This window comes from Hippocampus zosterae, chromosome 13 (assembly GCF_025434085.1).
Source record: "Hippocampus zosterae strain Florida chromosome 13, ASM2543408v3, whole genome shotgun sequence".
NCBI lineage: Eukaryota > Metazoa > Chordata > Actinopteri > Syngnathiformes > Syngnathidae > Hippocampus > Hippocampus zosterae.
This window is the reverse complement of record NC_067463.1, coordinates 19,462,216-19,478,208: the sequence shown is the minus strand read 5'-3', so window position 1 is coordinate 19,478,208 and position 15,993 is coordinate 19,462,216. Positions and strand designations below refer to the sequence as shown.

At 43.3% G+C, this 15,993-nt stretch overlaps 1 protein-coding gene and 1 long non-coding RNA gene across 2 annotated transcripts in view; both read right to left on the bottom strand.

The window, feature by feature from the left end:
* The window catches only part of LOC127612661 (uncharacterized), a 166,092-nt gene that overhangs the window by 64,685 nt on the left and 85,414 nt on the right, over nucleotides 1-15,993 (bottom strand). The window lies entirely within an intron of this gene.
* Nucleotides 440-2,690, bottom strand: LOC127612626 (myeloid-associated differentiation marker homolog). The gene has a single exon (XM_052083361.1). It carries the CDS (start codon nucleotides 1,353-1,355, stop codon nucleotides 459-461), a length of 897 nt encoding a protein of 298 aa, XP_051939321.1. The 5' UTR covers nucleotides 1,356-2,690; the 3' UTR covers nucleotides 440-458.

The following is a 15,993-nucleotide window of genomic DNA, read 5'->3' as shown; positions in this document are numbered from 1 at the left end:
GTTTATATTATAGTTATAGTTATATGATTTATTTACATTATGTAAACATGTTTCTGAGCTGGTGAGCACATCTGTCTCACAAACCGGGTACTCCGGTTTCCTCCCACATTCCAAAAACATGCATGGTAAGTTAATTAAAAACTCTAAATTGTCCTTAGGTGTGATTGTGAGTGTGAATGGCTGTTCGTCCGTGTGCTCTGCGATTAGCGGCAACCAGTTCAGGGAATAACCCGGCTGCTTCCCGAAGTTAGCTGCAAAGGCTCCAACACACCTGCGATGTTTGTGAGGTCACATGATGGATTAATTTTTTTTTTTTTATTTCTAACTGAAGAATTACCACTTGTGTGAAGATCATAACATTAAATCAATGGTTTACTAATAATACAGCACTTGAGTTCAACATTTTTAACATTCATAGAAAAAGATATCACCAATCACATTTATCACAAAGAGTTCATTCATGTGTGACTCCTGTCACACAAGACTTTAATAGAGAATGTAAGGTCCACAGTATAAGATAACAGTGTGATAAAAGCAACCACTACCTCCATTATAACCAGCTCTGAACTTTTGTTTTCACTGTTGATTAGCTTTAGTAGCTTGTTAAAACAAATTACGGTAGCAACCATATATAGCAGGAGTCCAATAATCGTGAAGCCAAGCATTAATCTGTCAAAAGGGAGACAACACCGCCCTGCAAATTCACCCCATATTACGACCATTGTGACAAGAGACATGAGGATACAGACGCCATAAGACGTTCCAGACACCCACGGCTGCCAACGATGGAATCCATTAGACAGGCCATGATCTTCTTCCACAAACAGAGGAATCACATGAAAACTTCCCCAAAGTTGCACAATCTTGAGAAGACCAGGTAGGCTGCCCATAAAACCTTTTTGCTCCTGGACTTGGGAGTTGAGGACGTAGGACTCCGAGACGTAGGCGAGGAAAGTGAGGACTGATGTCACGGCAGCCGCCGCAGGTCGTGGCCAGGCTTTTTGGCGCTCCATGATGAGCCATGGAAAAAATACGGAGGCGCTGAGACACATCAGAGACCCCAAAACTGCCACGGTCACAGTCAGGTTTTTCCATGACACTGGAAGGAGGCTGTGAAATTGGATGGTGCTGAGAAGGTGGATCAGCAGGGTCACTGTGAAGAAGAAGCACCAGGTAAATATGCAGAAGATCTTGATGGTGGGGAGGTGTTGAAGATGCAGCGGATTCTTGGTTAGCTCTGATGATTCTAGTGCAGTCACCAGACTGAATGTAGTACAACTAAACAGGACCTCGCATGACCTCACCAAAAAAAGAGGACTTGAAAAGTCACTAGCCTCGAGAACAATCGCGGGCATTGCAACAAAGTTCAATACAGATACGCAACAGATCAGAGTCACTCTTTCCTTAGAAGCACAAAATATTTCTCATTCTCAGTTCTTGGAGAAAATGTGCTTGTTAACCAAGAAATATTGACTCCAAAATTGTTAGTCCAACTGAATTCCAGAGGGGAAAAAAAACAAAGTCCATAAAAAAAAAAAAATTAAATGTACAAAAGGTTCATCAAAAATATCGTGCTTGCTTGTTCTTCACACCACTGTCTTTTGACAAACAATTGACATCATGGAATGGATATACATTGTGCATCACAGTCTGTCAACATAAGCCGCGCCTACTTCCCGTTTGAGGTTTCAGCAGTGCACACTAAGTGTCACGGAAGGAAGGTGCAGATGGCCACAGTAAAAGGTAACGCAAACAAAGTTATCTCCCTACGGCTCTTGCTTCTCACAAAATGCTGCTGTGTTTGTTTTTCTGAGCCACTAGTCATAAACGCTTATGACCGCAGCTTCTTTATGAACACAACAATGACCACTGTGCCACTACTAATTTGAAAACAATTATCTAAATTTCTAAATTGAAATATCAAAATTGAAATATCATACAATTGACCCACAACAGTCTAAAATGATCTTTGTCTGTTGAGTTTCAGCATGAACAGGACAGCAAAGATAAAAAGAGAATATTGTGCGGCACATCCAAGCCTTGTGCCTTCAAAAAGTATTTGTACTTTAACTGGAGGAAGAGGAATTGCGTACAGATGAAGTCATGCAAAATTAAAAAAACAAAACATAACAAAACAAAAAAAAACATTCTTTGTTATATGTAGTGATGATCGCGTAATTACCCAACAAACATTTACATTCGCGTTTCATTGAGGAAATCTTGGCAATCATAACTTTGCCAACTTTTGCCTCCATTACGATGACCACTTTAATCTCATTTACTGAACAGTGTCATCCCGTATGACAAATTTGTGCAGCTGTGTTTTGTGCTGCCTGTGGAGTTGAACAAAATATTGCCCAGTGTGCGCTGAAACCCCAAGGAACAGGAACTTGTTTTGCTTTGAATTTCTATGTGTGTTCGTATGCATGGTGGTTTTCAATCAATGTCACTGTGCTTGTGTGCATTAATCTGAAAATCCCAGATAATCACTGATTTGTGCACGAGCACCTGCTCTCTGTGTTGTATGAATGGATTTTCAATTCATGTCACTCATTAAAAAAAAACTGTGAGGCAGCCCTTCACAGAATTAAATGAGGCACATTAACAATCATGACTTTCCAGTTCTTAACATACAATATTCATAGACTCTGAGATTATATTGGAGTACAAATCATGCAATCATGAAATGTGTACAGCCTGACTGTTATTATTATTATTATTATTTTAATCATTCAGACGTCATTCGAACTGATGGTGTCGTGATAAACTCGCCTCATTTGTCTGCGGTCAGCGTGGGTTCGGTTCCCACTCAGTGACGGCGTGGATGTCGGCGTGAATGGTTGTTTGTCTCTTTGCCATGCGACGGACTGGCGACCAGTTCAGGGTCTAGTCTGCCTTCCTGCCCGAAGTCAGCTGAGTTGCTCCCCGCAACCCTGTTCAGGATAAGCAGTGTTGAAAATGGACGGCTGGATGGAAGTCTAAAGAATTGTAACAAAACAAAAGAAAGGTTGAAAAAAAAAAAAAGAAAATAGCACTACATTAGCGCCCCTCTGTGGTCGTTTTGCAGAAGACATGTTTTATTCCAACAGCGGGTGGTGGACTTTGCCAGGGGCTGCCTATTCATGAAGGTATGCGGGTTAAAATTCAGATAACAATACAAATTTAATTAAACCATACATAATGACTGATAATCAAGTTGATCTTTAATCACAATTTCCTACTCAGACACGCACAGTTTGGGAATGTAAATTACCCCAACCACACACGATATTCATCTTTTCTTTGTGATGTTGACTGCGATTGGTTGGTGGGCAGTTTATTGTCAGGTGCACCCCACCTCTCGCCCAAAAAAGGTGCATGGGAGAGGCTTCAGGTCAGCTCCAACCCTAATGAACACAAGCAGTATGATAAATGGATGGGATATATAATATATTATGCATCTATCGTGTTGTTTTTGTTTCAAACTGTAACAAGTCATTTTTACATGCAACTGAATCAGTTAAAGTATTTTTCGGCTCTGTGAATTTGAATAAAAGTTTTTGAAGAAAGGGATGAAAATCAAACAATCAGCAAAATCACAGCTTAATCAGCGAAATAAATAACAGACTATTATTAAAGTAATTATTGCAGTTGCAGCCCAACACAAAACAACATAAAAACAAAATACAATGAAAAATCTTAAACAATTCTAACCCAGGTAGGGCCCATCCTTGCTTGTGAACAATTGAGCTTTTCGAGGATGCTTCTTTTATACCCAATCATGATAGTCACTTGTGCTGAAATGACCCGTTCACCTGTGAAATGTTCCACCCGGGTGTTTTGAGCATTATAAATCAGCATGTATTGTATTGTATTGTATTGTATTGTATTGTATTGTATTGTATTGTATTATTCAACTTTCCAAGTCTTTTGCTGCACCTGTCCCAGCTTTTTTTTTTTTTTTTGAAAGTGCTGCAGGCATCAAATTCAAAATGAGAGAATATTTGTATTTGGAATTGGAAATTGTAGAATAAGGAACTGAAAATCTAGTGTCTGACAAGAAACGCTGGAAAGGCTTGGAAGACTAGGAGGGAAGAACAAGAGGCCTTTCCATTTGAGTTAAATACTGCTATCCAGTTAATTATACTGTATATATTACTGTGTGTACACAGTGAAGCAATTAAATGGAAATTCTGGATAAGGTGCAGCATCTCTCATGCTCACTTTTCTCTTTGCATGCAATCAAACAATGACGCCTTTAACAGCATTAGTCACACTTGCCCAAATTTTCAAAAGAGGTCATCTTCAACTTCAATCTTCAACTTGACAATCCCCTGCTGGTGTGTCTTATCCACACCCTATTCATTTCTCCTTCCCTGGCCCATCGAAGAAAAGAGATCGAGGCGAGTGGGATTTGCCTCACGCTAGGTAGCTGTTTTATGTGGAGCATATGAGAAAAGCGAGAAGAAAGGAGGACCTTTTTATTTATTTATTTATTTTTTTGGTGCGACTTGGCAAAGAGAGGCAGAAGCCCACTTGAGGAACAGTGGGCCTTAGAGCCGGATGATTTGTTTGGAGAAGCTCTCTCAGGCCAAAAAGGAGGATTAGCAATGTGCAGGTTCCCATAGAACGAAGGAAAGGTGGAGAAGGCTTAGGAGGGTCACCCCACCCTTGCATTGTGGCAACACTCCACATGCATTTGGGTGCACACAAAGACACACACACACATAAAAAAAATCTCTCTATATATATATTTATCAATTTTCTGATTTACTTATCCTCACAAGGGTTGCGGGGAGTGCTGGAGCCTATCCCAGCTGTCTTCGGGCAGTTGGCGGGGGACACCCTGAATTGATTGCCAGCCAATTGCAGAGAACAGATAGACGAACAACCATCCGCACTCACACCACAGGACAATTTAGAGTGTTCCATTAACCTGCCACGCATGTTTTTAGAATGTGGGAGGAAACCAGAGTACCCAGAGAAAACCCACACAGGCACGTGGAGAACATGCAAACTCCACACAGGAAGGCCGGAGCCGGAATCGAACACTGCACCTCTGCACTGTGAGGCCGATGCACTAACCAGTCAACCACCAAGCTGCCCCTACATCATATCGTGTAGTCTGCTTTAAAGTGAAAGTTTATGTAAATACAGTGGATGGAATAAATAAATAAAATAGTTAAAATTGGCATGTGCGTAACTACCGATCATGGCTGCAAGTCATTTTTGAGATTGCCACATCAAGCCACTTGGATTTTTTTTCCCCATCCCTTGAGGGAAAACGGCCCCAGCTCCTTCAAGTTTGATGGTCATTTACAGTTACATAGTTTTGCTCAAAAATATCATCTGTTGTCTGTGACTAATTTCCCAGGGACTGCTGGTTAAAAACATCCATCCATCCATCCATCCATTTACCGAACCGCTTGATCTACACTAGGGTCGCGGGGGGTGCTGGAGCCTATCCCAGCCGTCTCCGGGCAGTAGGCGGGGGACACCCTGAATCGGTTGCCAGCCAATCGCAGGGCACACAGAAACGAACAACCACTCACACTCACACCTAGGGACAATTTAGAGCGTCCAATCAGCCTGCCATGCATGTTTTTGGAATGTGGGAGGAAACTGGAGCACCCGGAGAAAACCCACGAAGGCCCGGGGAGAACATGCAAACTCCACACAGGGAGGCCGGAGCTGGAATCGAACCCGGTACCTCTGCACTGTGAAGCCAACGTGCTAACCACTGGACTACCGTGCTTAAAAACAGTCCACCAGAATGATGCTTCCACCTCCATGTTTCACTGTGGGGATTGGATTGGTTTGGATCGGATAAACTTTATTGTCAAATGTACTGTATGTGTAACATACAGCACAAATGAAATTTCTTCCCTCTCAACATATGTTCTTTGTGTGATGAGATGTGCTGGGTTTGCACCAGACATCATTTTCCCTTGCTCATCGAAAAAGCTCTCTTTTCATCGCATCTGACCAGTTCATCTCTCCATGCAGTTTGGGAATCTCCCACATGCCACAAGACATGCGTTCTTATTTTTAGCTGAAAGTAACGGCCACTCCCCCGCCACCAAAAAAATAAATAACCAAATAAATAAATTCATTCATTCATTCATCTTCCTAACCGCTTGATCCTCACTAGGGTCGCGGGGGGTGCTGGAGCCTATCCCAGCTGTCTTCGGGCAGTAGGCGGGGGACACCCTGAATCGGTTGCCAGCCAATCGCAGGGCACACATAGACGAACAACCATCCATGCTCACACTCACACCTAGGGACAATTTAGAGCGTCCAATCAGCCTGCCATGCATGTTTTTGGAATGTGGGAGGAAACCGGAGCACCCGGAGAAAACCCACGCAGGCCCGGGGAGAACATGCAAACTCCACACAGGGAGGCCGGAGCTGGAATCGAACCCGGTACCTCTGCACTGTGTAGCCGACGTGCTAACCACTGGACTACCGGGCCGCCACCAAATAAACAAATAAAAAAATAAATAAAATTTCACCACAATTGAAACAAAACATACAACTCTATAAGATTGTTTTGTTTTCATAGGACATCATTTTGACAGCTTCAAGAACATAGAACTAACATTTCCTGATACATGGCCGATCGCTTTGAATTGATTCAATAAGCATTAATTCTTGCCTTAGTCCATGCTTACGTAATAAATGATAGTAATGCAGATAATGTCAACATTAGGAGGTGACCTTTAATGCCCTTCTTTTCTTGGCACAGATACCTTGAATGACAATGACTCGATAGGCAACAATAGTTTGAAATCCTGCTGTTCATGTCATGTACTGCTGAGTCGCGCTTCGCTTGAGTGGCGTCGCTACAGACACGTCGTCTTAGTATTGTGGTAAACATCGTGCAGATTAGCATACCGGGAGCACAGTACCCAAACATTGTTGACAGATTTACTGCATGAGATGTCAAGGTCAGACATGGGAACCAGCTGCCATGTGGAGACAAGTTTAAAGCAGTGGTCTTCAGTTTTGGATGCTCCACATGCGCTGGTATGATTGAAAAACTTAACTGGGGGCTTTAGAATTACACAGCAAGCCTCTAAGACCCGTCACACGCACTGTTACACACGTTGGGTTTCTAATACACTGCCAAATACATTTTAATATGCTCTCTTATTTCCTCCTTTGTCACTCCTCTATCCGTTCCACCTGCAGCTGCCCTCTCAGTCACTGTAATCTACTTGTGGAATTTCACTCGACAAGTGATCAAAGACCAGTCGCACGTCGCCAGGTGCGGCTGTAGCTTCAACTATTGAAAACAGCCTTGCAGCCCCCAGCCCCCCTTCTTTTTGCACTTAAAAAAAAAAAACGAGGCAAACAAAAACAAAAGCTAGGCAAACCGCTGCTTGTGTTTCAGCCAGTTTGTTCCCCTTTCCACCTCCCCCCATTATTTTTTAGCCTTTCTTCTGTTTTTTTTTGTTTCCAGCAGAGAAAAGTAAAAATTCTTTCGCTCATTCTTTTTGACTGTGATCTTTGCTACCTTGTCTGTGGTCCCCCGTCAGCACTCTGTGTGGTGGCCAGTTTGAGGAGTTCTCTGACAGTAAATTACGACACTGGTGAGACTGACGACCAGCAGGAGTCGCGGAAAAGAGAGAGCACGCACGGCGGGGTTTTGGCTTTATTAAGACTCCACCGCCAATGACTGGCACAACAACTCAGCATCCTTGTTTGCGCGAGTGAATGCGGCACAAAGTCTGTCTCTTCTTTCAACCTATAGGTGGTCTGCAAGTGAAAACACATCAGCTCTAATAAGTATCTCATGTCTTGAAGTGGCATGTACTTGTTTAGAGAGTGTCAATGTATTCTCGTGATATACCAGAACACCTCTGTACACGGTGATGCCGACGGATATATAACATATTGTGACGTGCCTGATGCAAAATTTACTTTAACCGATCAAACAAAATCATGTCGTGAAAATCACATGGATTCTTATTTGTCTGTATGTGGCTAACAATACATAATGAAACACGTTGTGGGATGTCTAAACTGCGGGGTGGTGGCCATTTGCGGCCCACCGTCAATTTTCAGTGGGTCATGGCATTTACTAAAAATGACATTTGACGGCCCACAAGGCTGTCACGTAGCAAGGTGGTGGTGGACCCCAAAAAGCAGGCAGGAGGGAGGAGCGGGGTGTATTTGAAGAATTGTATTTAAAACAAAGAAAACTAAATCTAAAACACACAAAGTCCAAAGTATCAAACAAAAAACATGACTAAATCTAAAACATAACAATGAACTAAACATGACAGAAAACAAGAGCAAACAGCAACACACATGACAGTAGCGAGAAGCAACAATGACCCGACACCGAGTGTTCGGGCTTGAGTCCTTTTATACAACTAATTACCAAATGACTAACAGGGGTGCAGCTGCCGGGGGAGCCCTACAGTGCCACCTGTTGGTCCCTAAACTGAATCATGACAAAGGCGAGTTAAAAAAAAAAACCAAAACAAACAAACTGATGTTTAAGTTTGATCCATAAACATGTCACATTAATTATTTTCCAGCGACTGTTTTAAAAATGCTCAGCTTAACACAGTTTGTTCTTGTTTTGGTTCTGAATGTTGAAATGGGTTTCAGCTACTGTTCCGTGCCGGGGTGAATTTCGTCAAGGGAGGAAAAAAGGCTGTTGGCCACCCTAAAATCATGAAAAATCCTCTAAAATCTACTTGAACATCTTGAACAGAAAGTCGCTCTGTTTAAGTGTCCAAAAGCAACTACAAAATGGAAACAGTATATCATTGCGCGCTTGACTGATTTAACATGTTTAATACATTTCAGGGCGGCCCGGTAGTCCAGTGGTTAGCACGTCGGCTTCACAGTGCAGAGGTACCGGGTTCGGTTCCAGCTCCGGCCTCCCTGTGTGGAGTTTGCATGTTCTCCCCGGGCTTGCGTGGGTTTTCTCTGGGTGCTCCGGTTTCCTCCCACATTCCAAAAACATGCGTGGCAGGCTGATTGAACTCTCTAAATTGTCCCTAGGTGTGAGTGTGAGTGGTTGTTCGTTTCTGTGTGCCCTGCGATTGGCTGGCAACCGATTCAGGGTGTCCCCCGCCTACTGCCCGGAGACAGTTGGGATAGGCTCCAGCACCCCCCGCGTCCCTAGTGAGGATCAAGCGGCTCAGAAGATGAATGAATGAATGAATGAATGAATGAATGAATGAATGAATGAATGAATGAATGAATATATATATATACATCAATAGATAGATAGACAGACATTGATGACTCAGGTAATGACCAACACGGTTCACCTGTTTTCTAAAGATGCACCATGATTGGTCGTTACCCGAGGAACTGTTATGCCATTTTCCGTCAACGGCAACAGTAAAAGGTGTAGAAAACTAGCCTGCTGCGAAACACTTGACAAGATCAATTGTTTTCCCTTTCTGATGAGTTGATTGATGGAGTAAATCTGACAGAAAATGGCCTTAATATATGTCCAACGTGCAGTGTGGTTGGAAAAGTGAAAGAAAATCACGCTCAAATATGCAGCCAAATGAAAGATTAGATTTGATTTCATTGCAGCAAAGGGAAAGAAATGGGGTCAAAGTCATCTTTGTGACTGTTAAATCGTACGTACATATGACACATTTCAAAGTCTGTCAAAAAAAATAAGCAGGTAGGAAGAAGAAAGGGTTGGGAAAAAAACCACATTTATATCTTTAAATGCACATGCAGGTTCCCTTTCAATGGGGCTCTTCAAAACTCCGTCTTCTGTCTTGTCATGTAAGTGCATTGCAAGTGGCACAAGACTCCCACTGCTACCTCAGCTAAGTGTGTGTGTGTGTGTGTGTGCATACAGTCATGCGAGTTACAGGAAAAGCAATTTTAGCTGCTCCTTAAGCAGTCGAAGTAAGAAACAAAACAATAATTCTCCTTCACTCTAAACCAGGACATTATTATTTGCCCTTATGTGCCCTGAGACTGACAGGTTGAATGCCACATTATTATTATTTTTTCATTTTTCTTAAGAATTGTTCTTGATCGGGCCCATTTCCCTCCCACACCCATCACCTCAGCGAGCTCCTCTTTACAAACCCTTTGTTCCTCTTGCGTTCACTTTCTTCATCACCACTCTCCACTCCGGCGCTTCTTGTGCTTCGCATTACGGCCGTTTTGGTGAACAAAATGGTATCTTCGGGAAGGTTGCACACTGAATGATCTCAGTAACAGCCAGCCAAGCAGCCATGCCCTACGGTGAAAGCCCGGCATCAAAGCCACCCATCTTCCCGTTTTTCTTCACCCCCCACCCCCCCTCCACCACCCCTTTCTCTGTCTCTTTTTTCCACGGTGGCACTTCCAGCAGATGAGAATGTTTAAACTTCACATATCAGCCTCATTACGAAGCCTCAAAGCCTCACATTGATTCTAAAGGCACTCATTTGAATTTTTAATCACACGTATGTATGACTGCTGCACTCAGCACTATCCAAACGCAAGTTGTGCACATCCACACCCAAACGCTCTCATCTCTGCTCCTTAAGCTCTTTCAAAGCGCTCTGCCTCTGAAGTTGTGAAGTTCAAACTTCCTCTCAGAAGAAGTCTCAGCTAATATTGTTCCGGCGTGTTTGAATTTGCAGCGACAAGCACAGGCACACACGGTTCATACTCAATTGTGTTCATAGAGTTGACGCTCGTCCTGCGGCGAGGCGATTGAACGGGAGCGGTTGATTGCACAGTCAAGGTGTTACTATTCGGCGTTACTTTTCTCTTTGAAGTGGAATATGTAGTTGGAGGATAGAAAATATCAAATATGAAACATACAGTTACACACCACTCACTTGCCCGAGCGGATAAAGCGTTGCTATGTAGGGCCTCCTCACGCTCAGTTACCATGTGCATACAAAGTCCTGGATAAGCTACAGAGACTTTGTCACTCAAGCAATAACAGGGAGAAAGAATCCTTCAGATCTTCCTGCAAGAAATACACCTTTGAATCTGAATTTCTTTGCAGAGAAAAGGGCTTTGAAAATCTAATGCATAAACATTATCTCCTTCCCTCCCGCCCCTCTACTTCTTGCTCCCTCCATTCCCTCCCAGCACCTATAAGCGGGCAAGCTTCTGAGCGACTTTGGAAGAACTTCCCTTTTTCCAGAGTCTTCAGGAACTTAAATATGAGGCGGTTGGGGATTTGGATATTGTTCTGTCTCATCAAACACAGAGATATGTGCCTAAAGCCCCCTGCCAATTCGCTTGCTGTCTGTCAACACCCAGTCTTGAAGAAAGATGATGTACTGTAATTTCATATTCATTCATTCATTTTCCGTACCGCTTGATCCTCACTAGGGTCGCGGGGGGTGCTGGAGCCCATCCCAGCCATCTCCGGGCAGTAGGCGGGGGACACCCCGAATCGGTTGCCAGCCAAATGCAGGGCACACATAGACGAACAACCATCCACGCTCACACTCACGCCTGTGAAGGCGACATGCTAACCACTGGACTACCGGGCCGCCCGCCACCAAAACATCCTACTCTGAAAACACTTATAACATCCAACAATATGCTGCCATATGGCATGTAGGCATGATGTCCCCTTCACGTTTCTGCCTGCTCCCTCATGTATGCCTGCTTAGCCTCAAAAACTGTCTCACAAAGAGCAGCTCAAGTGCTACTCATGACTGTGATCCAATCCAGAAAGGCCTCCATTTTTTCCTTGAGTATCATTAGCTTTTACCAGGATGGTTCCTCTATGAGGCATCAAAGCAAATAGGAACTGTCAGTTGCCACAACTGACAGTTCTTATTTGCTGGTTCGTGTAATATAAACATCATCAGACAGCCCAATTTCACTGGATCTTAACGAAAAGCTTATGATCAAACATGGATCCCATTTATAGAAGCCCATGCTGAGAAATCATCCCTTTGGAACTTCACTCAGTAAATGTTCCATATAGCTTGTACCCAGTGGCTATGGCTGACTACCCAACTCACATCATCTTTTTCTTTTTTAAATAAAATTGCTTGGACCGCCCCCTCCCTGCATTCCCTCCCTGTCCTCTCTCTTGCACCCGCTGCTGTGAACAGCGGGGGCCCAGTGTGTGTTTCTGTTCATCCCTTGCTTTTTTTTTCCCTCTTGCTCTCACCACTTCATTCCTCTCTGCCTTTCTTTCATGTGTGCTCTGCTGTCAAGCCCAGCCGGATCAGGCCTGTCAGTGTAGACACACACACATTCTTTGTTAGTTTGAAACAAGCAGTTTGAAAGCAGACATCGAGTCGTTTTAGCGAGTGACCTTTTCCTCGAAGGGAAATTTACATTATATGTTACCCGCGCCCCCCCAAAATATTTATATTGAACATTTCTCTTAAAATCTCATTTCATTGTTTACCCTCCAAAATCAACTCACTCAAAAATGGACCATTATTTCTTTGTTCAGCATTTCAGTTCAAATCAGTAAAAATTAGGCCTACTCACGTTGTAATTTCGGGCAGTTTCGGACCCAGTGCAAGTGCAAATAAACAATGCGTGTATTCTACAAGGGTGGCCCGGTAGTCCAGTGGTTTGCACGTCGGCTTTGCAGCGCAGAGGTACCGGGTTCGATTTCAGCTCTGGCCTCCCTGTGTGGAGTTTGCATGTTCTCCCCGGGCCGGCGTGGGTTTTCCCGGGTGCTTTTTTTTTTTTAGTAAACCCCAAACAAAATTATACAAAAAAACTGGTTACTGTGTGTGCCGAACTGGTTAGGGGTTAGGGTTAGGGTTAGGGGTTAGGGTGAGGGTGAGGGTGAGGGTTACGGTTAGGTTTAGGGTTACGGTTAGGGTTAGGGGTTAGGGTGAGGGTGAGGGTGAGGGTTAGGGTTAGCGTTAGGGTTAGGGTTAGGGTTTAGGGTTTAGGGTTAGGGTTAGGGTTAGGGTTAGGGTTAGGGGTTTAGGTTTAGGTTTAGGTTTAGGGTGTAGGTTTAGGGTTAGGGTTAGCTGCGTGAGGTATGTAAATAGTTGCATAGGTGATCAAAAATCAGGAAAATGGGAGCAGGCAGCAGGTTGCCAAGGAGGGTGAGGGCTGGCCAGATCGGTTGTAGAATCATGACACACACGAGACAGCAGACCAGTTAAAAGGCAGAAAAAAATAGATCTTCAGTTTAAATTGCTAGACGTATTTCTGAGGCCTGACTCATTTTAAGGGAAAATGCTCAAAAAAACCACGGCCGGAGGTCGTGAATTCGATTCCAGCTCCGGCCTTCGTGTAGGGAGTTTGCATGTTCACCCCAGGCCTGCTTGGGTTTTCTCCGGGTGCTCCGGTTTCCTCCCACATTCCAAAAACATACGTGGCAGGCTGATTGAACACTCTAAATTGTCCCTAGGTGTGAGTGTGAGTGCGGATGGTTGTTCGTCTCTGTGTGACCTGCGATTCGCTGGCAACCGGTTCAGGGTGTCCCCCTGCCGACTGCTCGAAGACAGCTGGGATTGTCTCCAACACGCCCCACGACCCTTGCAAGGATAAAGCGGATCGGAAAATGGATGGAGGGTTACCTTTCATAAAATCAATCATCATCGAAGGTGTTTTCAAATGACCGACTACACCCCCAGTATAACGTTGACACACTTTTAGTCCAACCCTGGCCAAACATGATTTTCCAGAGAGTCCAATTTACTTTTGTCTTTGTGGATGAAGAGAAAGCCATTTTCTCAGGCTGGAATTTGGGGAAAGCGAATCAGAAAGTGGATGGATGGATGGATGGATGGATGGAAGCCCAAAAAAACCCCGACTTTACTGACGTTTCATTTGCAAGTTGCATAAAGAAAGGAATACACTTCAAAGCTATACAACTCACAATCAGCAATCGCTCAATTAACGCTGAAATATTTCTCTCTGAGCTCCCGATGGAACACAATGAAGTTGTTAAGAAGTCTTTGAAAAATTAGACTTTTCCCCTTATCACATCATCTCACTCCAAAACAATTTCTTCCTATTATTCTCACAGCAGGGAGTCCACTGTCCTGTAATGGTGTGCTGTAATGCTTTAAAGGTATGAGCACAGGGGAAAAAAAAACTCTTTATTCTTTGCACCTTGTCACTCAACTACATTAAACAGAATCAAAGACGCCATTTACATACCATTTGTGTTTCATCTTTGAGAAGTTAAGACAGAAACAGAGCTCATCCTGTGTGAAAGTACGGATGCTTTGACTTTCTGAACTTTTTCGCAACGACGCATGGGAGGGAGGCATGATTGAAAGCTGGAGGAGGAGGAAGGAAGATGAGAGTCAAATTACATCGCAGTCTTTCGATGTAATTTCTTCTTTTGTCATCTTGTCACCATGTCCCCCCCTTATTTTCCAACCATACAGAGTATTTGTCATGAATTAGTCACAAAAGCCTCTGGAAGAGTCTCTTTCACTTTTTTTTAACTGAGTGTTCAACATTGTTATTTTACCTGACAAGGTAACATGACACATTCGCAGTTAACTTGACTAATGATGGGGTAATAATAATGACAACATGTGTTTTATCTGTAAGCTTACCCTGCAGGGTGATTGCTTCTGGGTTGTTTATAGTTTTTGAATAACACTCTACATCAAGTACATGACTGCTACAGTGAAACTCCTCTACAACGAAATCATGTTTGCAGCAAGACCTTTTTCACAACAGGGTACTTTTCACTCTAGCAAATTTTATCTCAGATGTAAACGCACGCACACACACACACACACACGCACACAAACACACACACACACACACACACACACACACATACCCACACTATTTTTTATCTGATTGTTTTGAAACTGGGTGTTTCGTTCCAGAATGTTCAGGATTACCCGGAAAAGCAATGCTTTTTATTTTGCCGAAAACTGTTCCTGTGAAGAAGCGCTGATTTTGATGTTCTCGACCTTTGTGAAAAGGCATTGTGAAAAATAATCAATTAGTTTATTGTCCATTTTTATTATTTTTTAACAAAACAGCTCCAGTTGAACAATTCACCAAAATTTGGATGCATGTGTAACAACCCAAGAACTTGAAAACCTCTACTGTCAAACTCAACAGGAAGTCCACCGTTTTCAACTTCGTTTCACTTTTTGCCTCATTTCAGACCTCTAATATTGCTCATATTTCACAGAATTAATTTTTGATTTGATATTCTTCAGTCTCTGAAAATTCAAGTTCCTGTGGGCCAGTATCCTACCGTGCCAATACCCCAAACGTGACGTGGGCAGCAAGTGCCCTTTATAGCTGCTCTAGTGCAAGTTGTTTTTGAAATGTAGAAATAAAGAGTACCTTCTTAAAACCCACACAAGCACGAGGAGGGCACAAAACCGCCAAAGCAGAAATGAAAGCCCAGAACCTTTGATTGCGCTGCAGTGGTAGCCACTTGCACCACTGTGATGCCACCATAAAAAATGTTCAAAATACCTGTATCATAGTCAAAGTAACATATTTGGATTAAGTGGTCAGAAATTGGGATTTACAGTGGCTTGCGCCCGTATTCAGCCCACTTGAACTGTTGGGCCATGCAAAAGTATTCAACCCTCTTGAGTTCATACTTTGTAGAACCACCTTTTGTCACGATGTGTGGAGGACCCCCAAAAAAGCAGGCATTAGGAAGGAGCAGGGCGAAGTTGACAACTTGTATTAAAACAGAGAAAACCAAATCCAAAACAAAGTCCTAAGAACAAAAGAATCCAAAGTATCAAACAAAAACCATGACTGAAGCAAAAAAAAACTAACAGTAACAGAACCATGACCGAAACAAACATGACAGAACAAACAAACAATCACCTGACACAGAGTGTTCGTGCCAGGAGTCCTTTTAAAACAGACTACGAATGACACAAGGACCAACAGGTGTGCAGCTGCAGGCGGAGCCCTCCATTGCCACCTGTTGGCCACAAACAGAACCATGACACCTTTTTCTGCAGTTACAGCTGCAAGTCTTTCTGGGTATTGGTACCATTGCTTTGTCGATTGTGCTTTATGTTCAGGATCATTGTCCTGTTGCAAGGTAAACCTCCAACCTCCAAGTCTCGGGTCTTTTGCAGAATT